The sequence below is a fragment of the Xyrauchen texanus genome, chromosome 11 (assembly GCF_025860055.1).
Source record: "Xyrauchen texanus isolate HMW12.3.18 chromosome 11, RBS_HiC_50CHRs, whole genome shotgun sequence".
In the NCBI taxonomy this organism is placed as follows: Eukaryota; Metazoa; Chordata; class Actinopteri; order Cypriniformes; family Catostomidae; genus Xyrauchen; species Xyrauchen texanus.
The window spans coordinates 3,401,961-3,422,163 of NC_068286.1; the positions used below are offsets into that span (position 1 = coordinate 3,401,961).

The window sequence follows — 20,203 nt, forward strand, 5'->3', positions numbered from 1 at the left end:
TCTTTTGCTTTGGAAGGAAAAGGAAATCAGTTTGAAAATCTGACCTTTTGTACAGAGTTAACATGGTCAGTGTCACAAATTTGCTTGTTTTATTAGAGACCTACATTTTTCAAAATCCTCAAACTTTGCTTATTTCCATGTTTAAGTTGTATCTTCAACAGCAGGTGTTCAATGTGGACTTTTGAATCTCATTGTACATACAGTGTAAGCTGTTCCACAAAGAGCAAACTGGAATCTAGAGCAATTGATTCGTTCTATTCAGACTTGAAGCATCATTGCATCAGTTTATCATCACATTACCGCTTCAAGATCTCCTTCATCCACTTTATACCCAGTCAGTAAGCCGATATCCACAATTGTCATGGTGGCATCATTTGTCTGGCTTTTGTAGCTGTAAAGACAAATCAATGACAAAAGTTCTTTACAGGTTAATAATAGTTTTGCTCCATCCACTTTGGATCCATCCAGTCTGCATTTGTGTGAATGAAGCATGTACCAACATGCAGTGTGCAAACACTCTTCTGGATAGCCCGGAATGATTTGGGGCAAACTTTGTGTCTTCATGTGAACAGCGATCATGTCACGTGGTAAATGCGGCTGCGGGTGTGAATGGTCAAATTCAATTTTTGGTCAAAATGCCCTTCTTGACCAGTGTTGGATGTGATCTTATTACAAAGTATGTGTAACACATTACAATTAAAATGCTTGTAATCAGATTACAGTTACTGACTTTCAATTAAATTAGGTGCTGTACTTTTCCATAAGTTGTTTTGGGTTACGCATTTCTAAAATACTTTTTCCTTACACATTTAAAACATGGAATATGTTCTTGTGTACGTCTGTTTGCGTTTGTGATTCTGTGACAGCTAAAAGGGATAGTTTGGCAGGGCGGAGGGCGGGGCCGAGTCGTGATTATACACACCCGGACCCTTACTCTGACTGTTGTCTGTGCATATGCACCGAACAGCAGTTCAGAGTATTCGGCCTTTTTGGAGACCCTGAATGGAGTCCTGAATAGGGCCCCAGTAGGGGACTCCATAGTGATGCTGGGTGACTTCAACACGCACAGGAGAAATGACAGTGACATCTGGAAAGGCGTAATTGGGAGGAACGGCCTCCCCGATCTGAACTCGAGTGGATGTTTGTTATTAGACTTCTGTGTTAGTCATGGATTATCTATAACAAACACCATGTTCGAACATAAGGATGCTCATAAGTCTACGTGGTACCAGAGCACCTTAGGCCGAAGGTCGATGATCGAATTTGTAATTGTGTCATCGGATCTGAGGCCATATGTTTTGGACACTCAGGTGAAGAGAGGGGCAGAGCTGTGGTGGACACTGGTGGTCAGGGAAGCCATCTGACTGAAGAAAGAGGCCTTCATGGATTTGTTGTCCCGGAGGCAGTTGCAAGGTACCGACAGGCCCAAAGGGCTGCGGCCTCGGCCGTGAGGGAGGCAAAGCAGTGGGTGTGGGAAAAGTTTGGAGAAGCAATGGAGAAGGACTTTTGGTCCTCACCAAAGTGCTTCTGGAAAACCATCTGCCACCTTAGGAGGGGGAAACGGGGAACCATCCAAGCTGTATACAGCAAAAATGGGAATCTGTTGACCTCATCCGAGGAGATTATTAGGTGGTGGAAGGAACACTTTGAAGAACACCTAAATCCCAACACACCCTCTATGCTAGAGGGAGAGCCGGAGGCTGATGGGGGATCAGATTCTATTTCCCTGGGGGAGTTCACTGAGGTAGTCAAACAACTCCAAAATGGATGTGGAGGGGGTGTCATGGATGACATGTCTCTTCAAAATTGCATGGAAATCTTGGACAGTGCCAGAAGTGGTAAAGGAGTGGCAGAACGGGGTGGTGGTTCCCCTTTTCAAAAAGGGACTGCTGGGAGGTGCTGCGGGAGTACGGGGTGGGGGGCCCTTCTTAGGGCGATCCAATCCCTGTATGTCCAAAGCGAGAGCTGTGTCCAGGTCCACGGCACGAAGTCGAGTCCGTTCCATGTGGGGGATGGTCTCCGCCAAGGCTGCACTTTGTCACCAATCCTGTTTGTGATATTCATGGACAGGTTATCAAGGCGTAGTTGGGGTGGGGATCGCTAATTTTTGCAGATGATGTTATCTTCATGTCATCATCGGTCCATGACCTTCAGCTCTCACTGGATCGCTTGGAAGTCGAGTGTGAAGCGGCTAGGATGAGGATTAGCAGCTGGGATTAGGATTACCAGGTAGGGAAGGAGGTATTTCCCCAAGTGAAGGAGTTCAAGTACCTCCAGGGTCTTGTTCATGAGTGATAGGACAATGGAGTGGGAGGTTGGCCGGAGAATCGAGCAGCGGGGGCGGTATTGCACTCGCTCTATTGCACCGTTGTCATGAAAAGAGAGCTGAGCCGGAAGGCAAAGCTCTCGATCTACCGGTCAATTTTTGTTCCTACCCTCACCTATGGTCATGAAGGCTGGGTCATGACCGAAAGAACTAGGTCGCGAGTACAAGCGGCCGAAATGGGTTTCCTCAGAAGGGTGGCGGGTTTCTCCCTTAGAGATAGGGTGAGGAGCTCAGTCATCCGTGAGGAGCTCGGAGTAGAGCTGCTGCTCCTATACTTCGAAAGGAGTCAGTTGAGGTGGTTTGGGCATCTGATAAGGAGCTGAGCCGGAAGGCAAAGCTCTCGATCTACCGGTCAATTTTTGTTCCTACCCTCACCTATGGTCATGAAGGCTGGGTCATGACCGAAAGAACTAGGTCGCGAGTACAAGCGGCCGAAATGGGTTTCCTCAGAAGGGTGGCGGGTTTCTCCCTTAGAGATAGGGTGAGGAGCTCAGTCATCCGTGAGGAGCTCGGAGTAGAGCTGCTGCTCCTATACTTCGAAAGGAGTCAGTTGAGGTGGTTTGGGCATCTGATAAGGATGCCCCCTGGCCGCCTCCCTAGGGAGGTGTTTCAGGCACGTCCAGCTGGGAGGAGGCCTCGGGGAAGACCCAGGATTAGGTGGAGAGATTACATCTCCACACTGGCCTGGGAACGCCTCGGGGTCCCCCAGTCAGAGCTGGTTAATATGGCTCGGGATAGGGAAGTTTGAGGCCCCCTGCTAGAGCGGCTGCCCCCGTGACCCAACTTCAGATAAGTGGTTGAAGATGGATGGATGGATAAACATAGTTCTGTTTCTTACCCACATCTATTATATTGCATCTGAAGAAATGGATTTAACCACACAAGATATGGATGTCCATGGGCATTTGTGTTTTTCTAAAAGAACTGAAGTCTGCAATTGCAAGCAAGCCATCTCTAACATGTTCATGTTCAGTTTCATGAACTATAGCTTATTTTTGGAATTAAATGACTAGTCCTTATCCACTTGTGACTCTTCTTGTAATGCACTGTTGCTGTAACCAATATCACCTGTCCAAGATGCAATTATGTGGGTTTTAAAAGTGACAACATGGATGAGTCGCTTACTTGCTTTTTAGACAATGAATGGATTTGTATTTACTTTAAGTAAAAGTAGTATTTTTATGAATTACTTTAATTTTTTTCACCATAAAATCTTGTTTTTGGTGATTTCGAGAAGCAACAACTGAAAACGAAATGGGCCAAGTGTGGCCTGAGAAGCCAATTTTAAAGTAGTTTAAAACATTTTTTGTTTGGTGGTTATATTGACATTACAGTTAAACAAACAGCTTACTAGCTAGCTAGCTTTGATCATTAATTAAAAGTCCAAATGTCAAAAATATTAATGTAAACAACCCAAGATTGAAAGCTGTACAGGAGTTGTTTTTACAAATGTTTGTCTTGGTTTAGACATTTCAAGCACTGAACAAGCATTTTAGAATAACAATATGTTGGTTTTGTCAAGCCAGCATAATAAAATGGTTTGTTTACCATATATATATATATATAACTTTATTTTAATTTTTTACTTACAAGAAATCAACAACAAGTTTGTAACTTTCAATGGCTCCTTGGTATTTTGCTGAAGAGAAAAAACACATTAGAAAAGAGAATAAGCAATGAATAAAGAGGTACACTGGGGGTTTTAGGACTAAAATTATGGAAAGAGTTTCAGAAAGCACAACAATTCTCTGTCAGTCCTACCATTGCGTTCTGGATTCATTGCAACACTTAGATTGAAATGTTTACAGTCAGCCTCCTTCGCAACAGGCTTGGCGTAGTACAGGGTAAACACCTGAAATAAACAAAATACACTTGGGTTAGATGTTTCAACATTTTGCTCTTGACTACTGTGTAAATGGACACTCACGGATAGAGTGGCTGTTCCAGGTCCTTTAGCAGTTACATTGAAGTTATTTTTCATCTGGACCTGTTGAGTGAACATAGACAGATGTCAGCATGATGCATGCAGGATACAGTATGAACATTATTCATTTCCTTTCTCTGTCTCCTCACCTTGTCTGATCTTGTGACATGCATAGTATCCTTTCTGAAACTCCATTTGACTGGTTTGCTTCTTCCTGCAACAGACAGCTCAACGTCCAGATCAAAATTCTGTGGGTTCTTCACCTGTGTGCGGTATTCAGCCACTGCCTGGAACACCATGATGGTTGCCTAGAAGAGAAGGGTGTGTAAAATGTTGGCTTATTAATTCAACTGATTATGCTTTTAATTTTGTAACTGTGACGGTTCTTGTCAAGGAAGACACGGGAAACAGCGTTGGCTTCAAAGGTAAGATTCTTTTAATTCTTTTCTGACAGTTAAATGTGGGTAACTCTTTCTGTGTTGGCGACGGGTTCTCTCTGCCTCTCCTCTGTGGCTGCTGGCATTTTAACCACTCTCCTCACTCTACTGCAATTAGAGACAGGTGTTAGACATAATTTAGCCCAGGTGTGAGCGCCCTTACCGCTTTTCTCTCCCGGACGGGCGCTTGACCACGCCCCCGCTGCCACATACCCCCACCGCCCAACTCAGGCCGGGGGCGTCATCCGGCCTGCCTACCACTCCCCCCCCCCATTTCTGGAGAGGAAGTCGGCGGCAGCCATCTGCACCCCCGGTCTGTGGACCACCTTGAACTTAAAAGGCTGGAGGGCCAGATACCAACGGGTGATCCGGGCGTTGGTATCCTTCATGCGGTGGAGCCACTGGAGTGGGGCATGATCCGAACAGAGGGTGAAGGCCCGCCCCAGCAGGTAGTATCGGAGGGTGAGGACCGCCCACTTGATGGCCAGACACTCCTTCTCCACGGTGCTGTACTTAGTCTCCCTTAAGGTGAGCTTTAGAAGTCCCAATTTCTAGCGTCATCGTGTACGAATTTACGAATCATGTTCTTGAGCGTTCTATTAAACCGTTCCACTAGGCCATCTGTCTGAGGATGGTAAACGCTAGTGCGAATCGATTTGATGCCCAAGAGCTCGTAAAGTTCGCGAAGTGTTCGTGACATAAAAGTTGTGCCTTGATCGGTGAGGATTTCTTTCGGGATCCCCACCCGGGAGATTATCTTGAAGAGTGCCCCTGCAACACTGCGTGCGGAGATGTTGCTCAGAGGCACTGCTTCCGGATATCGCGTCGCGTAATCCACTAGGACTAACACGAAGCGATGTCCGCGTGCTGACCGTTCTAATGGCCCGACGAGGTCCATCCCAATTCTTTCGAAGGGGACCTCGATTAATGGTAGAGGGCGCAATGGCGCTTTTGGGGTGGCCGGTGGGTTTACCAGCTGACATCCTGGAAAACCATTTCCCGGCGGCTCCGTGGAATCAATAATTGCGTTACTTCCTCCTTTGTTTGGGCGTCCTGCGTCACCCTGTATAAGCGATCTTTAATAAGCGAAAAATACGGATATGAAACGGCGACACCCGGCCGGAGTTGTTGACCATCGATTACTCTCACTTGGTCAAAAGCGTGCTTAAGGGTTTCATCTCGCGTCTGCTCCAAGGGGAAGTCCCCTCCGAGAATTCCCGAGAGGAGGAGCGTCCACCTCGCCCCTTCCCACGTCATTCGAGCAGCCGAGGATGGCCCGGCTCCGCCTCCCCGCCAAAGCATCGCACATCACACACCCCTTCACTTCCATGCAGGACCCATCCGCACAAACCCCTCCAATAATTTTCTAAAATTCGGCCAATCCGTACCCAAAATTAGCGGATGGGTGAGGCGGGGACTAACCGCTGCCTCTACACTATGTTTTTCTCCCCTGAATTTGATCGCCAGAGTCACCACGGGATATTTGTGAACATCCCCGTGCACACACCTTACCCTCACCAGTTTAGCTGAGCCCAAAGCCCCGGGTTGAACCAAGCGTTGGTGGATGGTGGTCTGGTTACAGCCGGTATCCAACAAAGCTTGGTATGTACCCCCTGGATTCTTACCGAATCTGCACGCTCCAGCCCAATCGGGGCAGCCTGCGGAACATCGGAGACCCGCACCACTGCCCCTATTTCCATCAGCGGACACTGATCCCGGAAGTGGTCCGGGTCTCCGCACCTCCAGCAGACCGGCCCAGGCGCTGCGGCCGCACCGCATGCTGGCGGGTGCCCCCACCTGAGGAGGAGAGCGGCTGAAGGATGGGGAAGGGCTTGGCGGGTGTTCCCAAGGCCGGGAGCTGGGCGCGAAGCGCTCAGCGCCTGCGGGGGCAGGAACGGACCCTGGGGAGAGAGCAGAGCGAGAGGGAAGAGGGGAGGGAAAAAAAACAGGGGAAGACACAGAGGAAGGGGAGACAGACAGAGAGGGCTCATCCGCCCTGGGAATCGCCGCCATGTGGTCCTCCGCGAGTTGGACGGCTTCCTCCAGCGACGCCGGGCGGTGGCACTGGACCCACTCGGCCGTCTTCCGGGGCAGACGCTGAACAAACTGCTCCAGTACCACCTGGTTGATTAGTTCCTCGACGCCGCGGTCCTGCGAGAGCAGCCACCTCCGACAGGCATCACGGAGCCGCTGAGCGAACGCAAACGGGCGGTCGGACTTTTCGAGCTTCAGGGCCCGGAAGAGCTGGCGACTTTCCTCCGGGCTCCGACCAACCCGTTGCAGGATGGTTTTCTTCAGGTCGTGGTAGGCCAGGAGGCTTGTTGCCGGCAGTTGTTGGGCCGCGAGTTGTGCTTCCCCGGACAGAAGAGGGACTAGACGGGCCGCCCATTGGTCTTGGGGCCACCCCCAAATTTCTGCTGTCCGCTCGAAGAGGTCGACGAACGCCTCAGGGTCATCTGCCGGCCCCATCTTCTGCAGCGCGGGTGGGGGCAACGTGGCGCGGGTGTCCGGGGTCGCGGCTGCGGCTGGAGCGGCCTCCTGGCTGAGTAGGCTCCGGATGGCGTGTCGGTCCTCTGCTTGAGCCCGCATGATTTCGAAGAACCGACGATCCTGGTCTTGCCGGAGCTCAAGCAGGGATTGTTGGTGGCTCTGATGGAGTGTCGCGAGGGACTGGAGGACTTCCGCCAGCTGGGAGGACTCTATGGGGCGACTCTGGTCCATAACGGGTAGACGGTCTAATTTTCCTGGATTTCGGCACCAGTGTGACGGTTCTTGTCAAGGAAGACACGGGAAACAGCGTTGGCTTCAAAGGTAAGATTCTTTTAATTCTTTTCTGACAGTTAAATGTGGGTAACTCTTTCTGTGTTGGCGACGGGTTCTCTCTGCCTCTCCTCTGTGGCTGCTGGCATTTTAACCGCTCTCCTCACTCTACTGCAATTAGAGACAGGTGTTAGACATAATTTAGCCCAGGTGTGAGCGCCCTTACCGCTTTTCTCTCCCGGACGGGCGCTTGACCACGCCCCCGCTGCCACAGTAACATTTTAAGGGATAGTTCACGCTCAAATGAAAATGATGTCATTTACTCACCCTCATGTCATTCCAAACACGTCATTCTTTCTAAGGTAGAATAAAAGTACCCCTACAGTATATCCTCACCATATAATGAAAGTGAACGGGGATGGTCAAGATAAAAGTACAGCCAAAATAAAAAGCAGCATAAAAGTATTACAAAAGTGGTCCATCTGTCTTCACAAGTTATATACTAACTTTTTTCTGTGAGGAACAGACCAAAATTTCAGTCATTATTATGTTGGCTTGTTGAAGTTATTTGACAAACTTGATTTAAGGTTTTTTTCAAAATACCAAAACGTTTAACATTAACTCCTCCTCGAGCTTTCAAGCTACATCCACCAAATTTGGCACAGACCTTCAGACTGTTCTGGAATAGCATGCCATGTCTTTTCAAACTAATCAGAATTGCGGTTTTCTGAAAAGGTAAAAATCCATAAACTTACATTGAATGTTCAAACGTGCCTGTTCAGGTAGGTGTGTGCATTAATTTATACCTTACATAATGAACTGCTTGTAATGATTTCTATGCTTGTTAATTCAAACTTCAACTGTCAAATTTTTATCTATCTATCTATCTCTCTCTCTCTCTCTCTCTCTCTCTCTCTCACTCACTCTTATCCATCCATCCACTACAAACAAAAATGTATAATTTGACTGTACTCAATTGATTGGTTAAACTTGTTTCCACAATTGAATTTGAGTAGCGGCGTCTCCAAAACTTGGGTCATTATGTTCACTTTACTTTGTGTTCATGTAGAACTAAACAGTTTAAATTAATGTAACTAGATGCAACTAGACTTAACTCAGATTTAAATATTGCTGTTTCTAATTGATAATTTTGGTAACACAATAAAATAAGTTTCCATTAGTTAATGCATTCGGTATCATGATCTAACAATGATCAATATAGTATTAATTACAGCATTTATAAATCTTTGTTCATTTTAGTTAATAAAAAATACAATTGTTAATTGTTTATTCATGTTAGTTCATAGTACATTAACTTATGTTAATTCATGCAACATTTGATTTTAAAAATGCTGTAAAATTATTGTTCATTTTTAGGTAATGTTGAGTAATGTATTTAACTAATGTTAACGAATAGAACCTCATTGTAAAGTATTACTTACATTTACATCATACAATAACAGCTTAAATAGAAGATTATAATCGATTTAATCAATCATTAAATAATCTTAATTCTCCACTGATATACATGTACTTCAGGTGCTCATGCACAAGGTAAGGTGAAATAGAGCTAACAGGGTCCAACTTGACCAAAGAGGGCACAAATCACCCTTAAGGTGACATCACAAGAAACATCTATTTGCCACAAAACAACATAAATTATGCAAAAATGTAAATGCCCCCATAAGTTCCCTTTGACAAAAGAAACAATTCAGTAATTCAAGTGCAAGGAATTATGGGTATTCAACATATATTTAATTGTGTACTATATATTTCTAGGATAAATAAATTCAAGGTTATGAGTTATGAGCTCAAAACTTAACATTTCAAGTCATGTTTAAGACAAACAATTTTTTCTAGAGTGTAGAAATGGATCAGTCCAATTAATGAACAAATCATTTAGTTTTGTAGATCATAATGATTATTTGACTCAAAAGAATGAATCATTCACAAATCGGACCTCGTTGCTACTTGCATGAACTCTCATGGTGGATTTCAAGATTTTCAGTAAACAACTTCTTCAATTTTGGTCTGTTTTTCACACAAAGCTCACAGTCTTATGGCTTCAGAAGACTTGCACAAGTTGTTGGAACACTTTTATGATACTTGAATGGTGACACTTTTGTCATTTTGAATCTTGAGTCACAGTCCTCATTCAGTTTCATTATATAGAAAAGAGCAGACAGTATATTCTTCAACATTTTACAGAATTGTAACTTTTGGCTAAACTATTCCTTTAAATATAAATGTGTTTGCCTATTTATGTTGGCTTGAAAAAGCCATGGTTTAGAGTAGGAGCTGATCCATATCTATCAAACTCAAATGACAATTTGTTACTGTACCTGTGTGGTTCCACTTGAACCATACTGAGCCTGTTGTCTGGCCAGCCAGTGCACGGCCTCTCCAGCTTTGTCATAATCTCTTGCCCTTACGAGTGCGAGCACTGCATAGGCTGTAGCTTCTAGAGAGTGATGTTTTTGATTGGTGTTCCAAGCAGTTCCTTCTGTTTAAGAGACACAATAAATATATACAAGATGGTGTCGCTTTTTCATTCTCTATTCATACCATTACTGTGATGATTACTAATGATTTCTGAGCACAAAACGGCTTTCAGGCTAGAACTAGGAAAGCCTTCTCTTCCATAATGATCACTTATTGCCAAACTCATTGAATTGCTTCATGATATATAAAACATTCTGTCTTTTTGGATCTGGTTGTGATGCTACTGACCTTTCATTTTGGTGGAATGCTTCATCAGCAGGTCTTTATTGAGTTTGTCCGCATTGGCCATGGCGTAGGACGTCATCGCAACAGCATAAGGATTGGTCATTTTTGGAAGTCTGGATTCCAAATAGTTGACTGCCTTCCTCATACTGTCATGAAGACTCTATAAAGTGTGTAAGTGAGGTTAAAACCAAGAGTGAGAGATCAGTGCAAACAGTAGCAGGACAACATGCTAACTCCTGTTACTTACACCAACTGATTGGGCACAAATCTCGACGCCCTCTTGCATGGCAATCAGGACAAATGCAGTGAGAGAGGCATCAGCATCATTACCCCGTACATCACCCTAAAAGCACAAATAAACACACTGTCACAAAAGACCATCAGACAGTGTTGTTTATTTTACTTGTTTTGTGTGTTAAAGTGGCTAATCTCTCAAAATTCAACTTACGACCATCTCTCCATGAACTACAGCTGTTCCTTCTTTAAAGGAGCCATCTGGCAGTTGTTTATTGAGAACCAGCCACTTGAGAGCGCTGCAGATCACATTCTCCTCTATTGCAATGAGGTTATTAGCCATAGCAAACACTTTCGCCACATAAGCTGTTAGCCTTTAACAGACACACAAAACAGAAACAAAAGCCTGTTAATGTTACATATGGATAATAGGAGAAAATGGTCATAAACAACAGAAGGCTTATTTCTCAATAGCATTTCTATCGGGAAGACACGCAGGCTTGAGTGAAGTTTAAGATGCCATTTATTTGATTGATGTAATACAGAAAGTAATGTCTCTCTCTTTGGCATAGGCCCTGTCCGGCGTTCTGAGGGATTTGTACCCGGAACCATCATGTCCTTCCGGAGATAGTTGGTAGGGGCGAGGAGCCTACCCCCAAAAAGAGAGAAAGTAGTATACTACCCCCAAAAGAGATGATTCACTTTGGTATGAACCAGGTCTTGTGTAAGGCGTTCATTCTGGAGGAGAAAATAAGAGATGCATGCGTCAGAATTTGACATGAAATTTGCAATACCTCTGGGATGGTTGTGTGAAGCCTTTGCAATGGGAAAGTAGTTTTTCTCCTTTTTTCTCCACAAGTTTGATTTAGTCCCTGTGCATTTCCTCTTTGTCCTCGAGTGTGATTTTGGGCACTCCGTCAAGAGCCCCTGGTTGAGCAGAATCTTTGCTTTAGGCCGGCATTGCTGTGCAGTGTCTTTGTTGAAAGATAAACGGCATTTGATATGAAAACCCTCCGGCGAGGAAAAAGTAGTTTGAGGCCTCTTTGCCGAAGGGGACAACATGTGTAGAGCCATACGATAATGGGGATGTTGCGTGCAGTGTCTTCGTTGAAAGACATTTGATATGAAAACCCTCCGGCGAGGGAAAAGTTGTTTTGAGGTATCTTTGCCGAAAGGGACAACGTGTGTAGAGCCATACGATAATGGTGATGTTGCATGCAATCCCTTCGTTGAAAGAAAACAACACTGATATGAAAACCCTCCGACGAGGGAAAAGTTGTTTGAGGTATCTTTGCCAAAAGGGACAACGTGTGTAGAGCCATACGATTATGGCGACGTTGCGTGCGGTCCCTTCGTTGAAAGAAAACAACACTGATATGAAAACCCTCCGACGAGGGAAAAGTTGTTTGAGGTATTTTTGCAAATGTGAACAGCATACATAAAGCCATACGATAATGCCGATGTTGTAGTGCAGTACCTTGTTGAAAGATATCTCGTTATGGTGCGAGCTTTCCGGCGAGGGCGGCTGGCTTGGGCAATACCTATGCGAAGGAACTGTGCTTGAGATTATGGAAGCCCGGCAAGGGGGGGGGGCATAGTTATGCGCTATCCTTGCAAACGGTGGGCTTGCTTGAATTGAATCATTGTGTTGGTAAGGATTAGCTGGGGAAGAGCCACCAACCACCACCAGATATGCATGAGAACTTATGGCTGATGGGGAGTTGAGCTTGTTTGATGATTTGGGTCAAGTTGACCATTTCAGGTACAATTGGGGAGAGCAGCGGCCAAGCATCTTCATTGTAGATTCCATTATACCTCGAAGGGTGCCCGTATAAGCTGGTCTGTGGAACTCCTTGGAAGTGAGGGAGGGGGTCAGAGACTACGTTGAAAAACCCAGGAATGTGTCTGGCTGGGATGATGAAGTTACAGGAAATGCTCTGCCATGTCAGACGTCTCATAGGGGACATGATGGTTTGAGGAGGGCCAGCCTTTATTGATAGTAGTGACGACTGCGGAATTGTTGCATGATTACGATGCGTTTGCGTTTCTGGAGGGAACCCATATGACGCTGGCCATGACAATGGGTGTGGAATAAGCAAGGCCTCTTTTAAACTTCTCTTGTAGATGTAGCTTGCGGTGTCATCGCAAAAGAGGCTGCAGTGGTTCTGGGAATGTATTTCTCATTTCTAAACTCAAACATATATTTTACCCCATATAAGGTAAAGAACCATTTCATTGGAGGGTAGAGGGGAAGGTTGTTTGCTGGACGATATGATGAAGTGCTGTATGAATGGCAAGGAAGGATTTGAAGCTTGGGTCTCGGTGCCATTTCTTTCTTCTCTCCGCTGAGCCGCATCGAGACGGGGATTGTAGATCGAGAACATTTATTAAATATAATTCCCCTGTGAACCATGGTCCTAGACGGCAACCCCTGAATCCTAGGGAGCCATGTCCGAAAATAGGGGCATGTCATCCGGAGATTCTTGGCAGCCATCGTCGAATGGTGGGTAGGAGAGGCTGTCTATGGAATGAGCTAGTGTGAGGAGGCGGAAAAACGGCGGAGTGGCCTTAAGGATGATGAGCATGGCAAAATTGAGGTGGCCTGATAGGGCTGGAGATTGCGTTAGGAGACCCAAACTGACCAGAGAACGACATGCAAATAGACCTGATCCTGTCATGTTTCTTTAGGGGGGAAGCTTGCATGGTTAGAGAATGTGTGTGATGTCTAGAAATTCCAGAGACGTGGCTCGTTGTGTTTTTTTTTTTTTTCTTTCTTCTCTCTCTCTCGCTCTCTCTCTCTCCTACCACTTATTCCTCGAGCTGGAGCAAATACGGTGAGAAATATAATGTCTCAGCTTCATGAGAGTTTTGTTGTTGGCTGTAAAAGGAACATGAGAGTCTTCATGTACTCCCCGCATAGAGCCCTGAAGATGCAGTGGACAGTTTAGTTTTTGAAGGAGGTGTGCCCCAAAACATACAAAAATGTGTGTATGTTTGTGCAAATCATTTTGCACAAGACTGCTTTGTGAATGTGTGTTGATATGAATCGGATCATCAAGCATGTGATTCTCGAGCATGGATCAGTTCCAGCTGTTCATGTCCCACCTTTAAGACCTGAAGATGCAGTATCGCACTTTATATTTTGTGAATATTTGATAATCTCCTTCCGAATGTGCTTGATAGCTGATTCGACGGCTGATGTGCCAAGTTACCATTGTCTCTGACATTCCGGCATTTACGCTGTCAATCATATTGGTTCTGATTAGTTGTTGCTGTAGTGGTCTGACCACGATGAGTGAATGATTTGTGAAGACATGCCAATGAAATTCTGCTCTTTGATGATGCCTGAATGATAATAAAATAGAAGTATGCCATGAGATGGGAATTACTCGCTGTATGACCCGATCATAGCGAAATGCCTTACGCTGGTAATAGATAATCTGATGAATAGGGGAAGCGGTGCGGAGCCTACCGCTAGGTTTCAGAGGCATGCCGCAACAGTGGTGCTAGCGATGAGAACATGGAAGTACGTCTGGAGTAAGAAAATGCTGCATTTTATGGATTGCATATATGCGCCCTTGGAGGCGCTCTGGGAACCTCATCGAAATGTTGTACCGAACGAAATAAATTCTTTCACAAGGCTTGGTGAAGGCTATATTAACCTGTTGATGCATATTTGTTCACACTCTGGAGTGACGTCACTCTGCTTATGTTTAATATATTTGCATTCTGATATCTGCATGCATGGATATGCGATTAATGTTAACAGATTATGCGTCTTTTCAAATGTCTAAGTGTTCGACGTTGGTGTCCGATCTCTGTTGCATGATAGCAATCCTCCAGAAACAGCAATTAGTTAATTTGTGCCGGAAGTGCGAATGAAAACATGCAATATCAAAATGGGACTTCATACCTTATTATGAAATCGCGATCGACAGGTGAATCCAGTTCAGCCTGCTTGGGTCAATTGTCCGTGACTAGTTCATTCTATAACGTCCAGTAGCACTTTTGTACGTAAATAAATCTTGATATGTTCTCCATTGTTTACATGAGATCTCGCCTGAAAGAAATACACTCCATCGTTGTTCTTCGACAGACTATGTCTGTTGTAAAACTGTATATTATCTTATATATTGAAGTCTTCTAAACAGAATGAGCCCATCTCAAAGTCCTCATTTCTTTTTTTTTTTTTTTAATGGATTGTAGTTTTCTAGCTTTAAAAATAACAACATATATTAATTCTGAAACTGGAAAATAAAGCCCAAAGTGTCTTCTTTCAAAAGATACTAAATGTGTCCATACTCCAAGGGGGCCAGTGAATACAGCCATTTAAGTTGGGTATGATATTTGATATTTCAAAAAAAAGGGGGCATCAATGGGTTAAACTGTGATGTCATGCTCCCTCGGAATGCTCACATCATGGACTCGGTCTTCCTAGTGAGTAGGGCATAGGGATGATGAATTGAAAAGCACCCATTACGTGATTCTGGTGAAGGCGACTGGCAAAAACAGGGGTATCTTGCTGAATTTAAGTAATGAGAGCCAGCACGATAAGCATTGACTCTACATGATGATATGCCTGAATAATTAACTTAATTTCCCAATGGGGAACGCTCGGGCATGCAGACTGTGAATGACAAGTGAATTAACCTTGACCGAGCTGTCCTCATGAGATTACGCGATTGCCTCCTATTACGATGAGAGTGAATGCGCTGTTGACATGAAATACTGTCTTTTGATATTGATGCGGATGCGTTATGATGAACAGGCAGCGTTACAACTTTGTGATGAACAGGTAGCATGTCAACGGAAGGCCTAGACCCATGACTAAATCTGAGTGCATTTTATGAATACGATAATGACTTAGCTTATTTCTGATAGAAGCCGACTGCTGCCGGAGCCGATGATTTTGCCAAATTCGCGTGGAGCACGCTCCTTCCACGCCGGGTCGTGCAGTTCAATTGAAATAGATCTCCTAAATGAATGAGATATGGGTGAAGATCCGGGTTTGCTGGTTGTTTACTTCCCATGGGTTTGATGTTGGCAGAGGTTGAGATGAAGTGACGACGTCGTTGGAAAGGCAAAGCGGGCTTCCAGAGATGTTCTTTGCACTGGTTCTCCTGTGGCCTAGAGAGGTTAAAACGTGTCTATTTGCAGTGTTAGCACACCGAAACAGCAATGTGATAGATTGTGAGCGGACTTATAAAGCAATGGCTTACATGCGATTGGATAGGAATTACTCAGCTAATGATGTGATGATGTACAGCTGCTAGTCTTCCCGCTGGAACTACACTGCGCTTCCATTTATTGAAATGAAAAACATTTTACCACGTGTTGCTTGGTCTGTTTATCCAGGCAGCGTATGAGCCATCTGTTTTACGGTAGGCCAGCTCCGCTTGATAACCTAAACCAAAAAATAATAACCCCATAAAAGTTTAGGGCCCATTCTGTTTAATTGAAAATGCTTTTGATTTTATTTCAAGCCACTTCTGATTCTTTATCTTACAAGAATAACTCACTCAAAAATGAAAATCCTGTCATCGTTTGCTCATCCTTATGTTGTTCCAAACCCAAATTACCTTTTTCCGTGGAACACAAAAGGACATTTTAGGCAGAATGACAGTATCAGTCACCATTCATTGTCATTGTAAAGGAAAAGATGCAATGAAAGTGAAAGGTGACTCACATCCTGCACAACATCTACTTTTGTGTTCCACAGAAGAAATAAAGCCATCTGGGGTTGGAACAACATCCATTAATGGTGAGCAAATAATCAATGAATTTTCATTTTTGGGTGAACTATCTTTTTAATTTGTTGTATTCTGCTGACCTGTGTTGATGTGTTTAATGGCTTCATCACGGCGGTGCATGCCAACAGCCTCCCACTGATTGGTGCTGTCCAGGTAATGAGTGGCAATGAGAGGTAGTGTCATTTTGATCATGGTCTGCTCTCCACATCCATGAGGCTGGACGATAAGCCGACCCATGAAATCTCCACTGATGGCCTGCTCAACTGTCTGAGTAATTTCTTCACCTGGAGGCATTAAAGAGTGATGCAAAGATTTCAGTTCAGTTCCTTTATTATCATTGAACAAATATTACAACATTTTTCATGGAGGCAGTGTACATGTAAATGGATGTATAGAATTCACCTCTCCTTAAAACAAAACAAGCAAACATTTCTGAACATAAACGCAAAACCGTACGTCTTACTCATGAACCACACATCCAATTTAAGTACTGTAGATGCAATATACGCTAAACAAGTGTCACAACGTGCGCTAGTCACTGTCATTCTTTTCAGTGCTAACACAGAGGGCTGAGCATGGATGCAGATTTCCCCATTCAGATCTGATCCACAAGCTCACAATTTGATTTAAATTCCATTTAATTCCAATTCTGTTGGGTACATTTCCATTTTAATGTCCATTTTGATTACACATGAAAGAACTTATCTCTCAGCTAATGCTGTTAATTATACAGGGGACCTTCTAAGTTGGCACATTACAAAATTATTAATTTTACACATTTTCTCTTTTATTTTGGTCACATTGTGTACAAATTCCACGTCATCCATCATAACTATGATATCTTAAATTTCCATGTATTGTATAGCACATTACATGTTTATTGTTAACACATAATTTGTACTATTTACATGCATTTATATTGACCTGTAGAACGAGTGCTAAAATGGTGTTGTCTCTTTAAGAATAGTCGCAGCTTAGTGAGCATTTCACAGATGTTGAGTGCTTATTAACGCATCCGTGCTCTGTGTGATTAGAATAAAATGTTTTTGTTTTTTTTAATCAACAACTAATTGTTAATAACTGAAAGGCTATTAAAAGAAACATTGTTAGACATGATTTAGATGGTGTCACTGGTGGGTGAAATCTGAACATTTACCAACAAGCTAATTCCGGCTAATCACCAAAATATTTACAGGCATAGCCCAAAATTCGTTGCATATCCAAGTGATTTACTCCCAGATTACCGGTGATCTGTAAATGTTAAAGCATTTCTTAGTCTTTCCTTACTGTGAAAAATGTATGAAAACGTCTAGGTTACGTATGTAACCTCCGTTCCCTGATGAAGGAAACGAGATGTTGTATCGAAGAAGCGACACTAGGGGTCTCTCTTGAGTGCCGAATATACCTCTGATCTATGAAAAAAGGCCAATGAGAAGTTGGTGTACAGAATGTCCCGCCCCCAGACATACGGGTATAAAGGCAGGAAAATGCGTCCGTTCACAACAGTGGTTCTTAGCAACGTGGCCGGGAGGACACAAAGTCTCGTTCCCTCCATCAGGGAACGGAGGTTACATATGTATCCTAGACGTTCCCCGTCTATCTCTCACTTCTATGTTTTGTCGAAGAAACGACACTAGGGGACCAATTTAAATCACGCCATGCGCTGAGCTGGGTACTGCTGACACAGGAGCAGGCAGGTACTTGATGTGCCTAAACGACAAGCTGTATCAGACTGCATGTATGTACCCTTCCCCAATGCCCCATAAAGTCGTCGGAACCCTTATAGTTACCCTAGACAGGGGAACAAGGAAATGAGCCTAGCCGGGCCTCTTTTCTCTCTATGTTTCTCGTATAGAGCCAAATGGCTGGGGCCCTTACACGCATCGTGGGAAGGGGGTCTAACCCAGTTTCCTATTCTTTCAGGGGAAAAGACCCTGCGGAGACCACACCCGCCCAGAGAATGGGAGGTAAAAGTGGCGAAATACACCACATGGGCTTTTAGGTCACATGTGGGAAGTGGCACGGTGGTAGATCCCACCTCATCGGAGGGAGGAGTTGCTACAGACACGGCAACCGGGGGCAGTGGGAACTGTGTCCACTCGTAAGGAGACCATACCGCAGAAAATACACACAGGGGGGAAGACCACATAGGAACCCTGACCTGCGGAGCACCTATTCCAGTACAGGGTAGATTGAGTACCCGCAGTGGATTGGGTCGGTGAATTCCTCAGCTGAATTGTGGACCCCGAGGGCTAGGGAGGAATCATCCAGGGAGCCGAGTGAGTGGGATCTCCTGGGAGAAAAGGCACAAGGTTTTACCTAAACCGAGGGAAAGGGCACTAGGTGCAAGCAATCCACCCGGTCAGCCCATCAGTGTGTTACCAGGTTCTACTGGCTCGGACCTGAGAAAACACGGGACGAAACTGACTCCACCCTGAGATTGTAAAATCTCGCAACGGTATTAAGTGTTGCCCAACCCGCTGCTCTGCATATGTCTGCCAGCGAGGTGCCTCTGGCTAGTGCCCAAGAGAACGCAACACTCCTTGTTGAGTGGGCTTGGACCCGCAAGGGGGAGGCATGGCCTGGGTGCAATAGGCTAAAGAAATGCCGTATACCACCCAGTGGGAGAGCCTCTGTTTGGAGACAGCATTCCCTTTCCGCTGTCCACCAAATCAGACAAAGAGCTGCTCACATCTAAAAACATCTAAAGCTCTGCATGTGGTCCAAGTAGGTATGCAAAGCACGTACTGGACACAGCAACGAAAGGGGCTGGGTCTGCCTCCTCCCGGGGCAGTGCTTGCAGGTTCACTACCTAGTCTCTGAAGGGCATGGTAAGAACCTTGGGCACATAGCCCGGCTGCGGTCATAGGATCACATGTGTGTCTGCCGGACTGAACTCCAGGCAAGTGTCGCTGACAGAGAACGCTTGCAGGTCCTTGAACCTCTTGATGGAGGCGAGCGCAATCAGCAGGGCCATTTTTAAGGAGAGTGCCCTGAGTCCAACTGATTCTAGCAGCTCAAACTGGGGTCTCTGAAGGCCCGAGAGGACCACTGAGAGATCCCAGGAGGGGAACAGGCTTGGCCAGGAGGGATTTAACCTACAGGTGCCTCTTAGGAACCTGATAATCAAGTTGTGCTTACCCAAAGACTTGCCGTCTACTGTGTCGTGGTTGGCTGCGATAGCAGCTACATACACCTTCAAGGTGAACGGGGACAGCCTCCAACCTCTTCTGCAGAAATGAGAGCACTGACCTGACGTCCAGAGGTCTTGGTGTGGATGCCAGAGCGTGCCCCGTCCCTGAGAAAGAAGGTCTTTCCTCAGGGGAATTTGCCAGGGAGGGGCTGTTGCGAGGAGTATGAGGTCCGAGAACCATTCCCGGGTGGGCCAATAGGGAGCCACTAGAGTGACTTGTTCCTCGTCCTCCCTGATCTTGGACAGCACATGCTTGCGCAGCCCCATGGGCCAGCTGTGTGCCAGTGCGTCTGCCCCAAGGGCAGCCTCTGTGTGGGCATACCAGAGCGGGCAGTGGGAGGTCTCTCGGGAGGCAAACAGGTCTACCTGAGCCTTCCCGAACTGTTCCCAAATCAGCTGGACCGATAGGGGGTGAAGCCTCCACTCTCCACTGGGCAAGCATTGTTGAGATATCGCGTCCGCCACCACATTGAGGTTGCCGGGGATGTGAGTGGCGCACAGCGACTTGAGGAGGAGCCAACAGGCGAGTTGTGACATGTGGCGGGAGCGCACGCCGCCTTGGCGATTTATGTCGAAATCGCCAAGACGTGTTTACCCTGAACCAGAGGGAGAAACCTCTGCAGGGCAAAGAATACAGTCAACAACTCTAGGCAGTTGATGTGCCAGCGCAGTGGGGCCCCTTTCCAATGGCCCGTGGCTCCGAATAATCTGTAAAACTGATATTTCATCGGACCTCATATGGAGACAGAAGTTGAGTTAAATGGAATACTTCTTCATCATCGTTATCAGTTTTCATGATTAGTGAATCATGCCAGCTGTAATTGTAATCTCTAATTGTAATAACTTTTTTGA

The 20,203-nt window shown here is 45.3% G+C and overlaps 1 protein-coding gene across 1 annotated transcript in view; it reads right to left on the reverse strand.

The window, feature by feature from the left end:
- Positions 1-20,203, reverse strand: part of LOC127651148 (complement C3-like) — a 59,421-nt gene that overhangs the window by 12,094 nt on the left and 27,124 nt on the right. The window contains exons 24-34 of the mRNA XM_052136849.1: positions 16,239-16,442; positions 15,737-15,812; positions 10,623-10,782; positions 10,422-10,517; positions 10,178-10,334; positions 9,790-9,950; positions 4,400-4,558; positions 4,254-4,313; positions 4,088-4,178; positions 3,917-3,965; positions 301-391 (exon numbers count right to left, since the gene is read on the reverse strand). Coding sequence (XP_051992809.1) covers positions 301-391; positions 3,917-3,965; positions 4,088-4,178; positions 4,254-4,313; positions 4,400-4,558; positions 9,790-9,950; positions 10,178-10,334; positions 10,422-10,517; positions 10,623-10,782; positions 15,737-15,812; positions 16,239-16,442 — 1,304 coding nt within the window. The remainder of the gene's footprint in view (positions 1-300; positions 392-3,916; positions 3,966-4,087; positions 4,179-4,253; positions 4,314-4,399; positions 4,559-9,789; positions 9,951-10,177; positions 10,335-10,421; positions 10,518-10,622; positions 10,783-15,736; positions 15,813-16,238; positions 16,443-20,203) is intronic.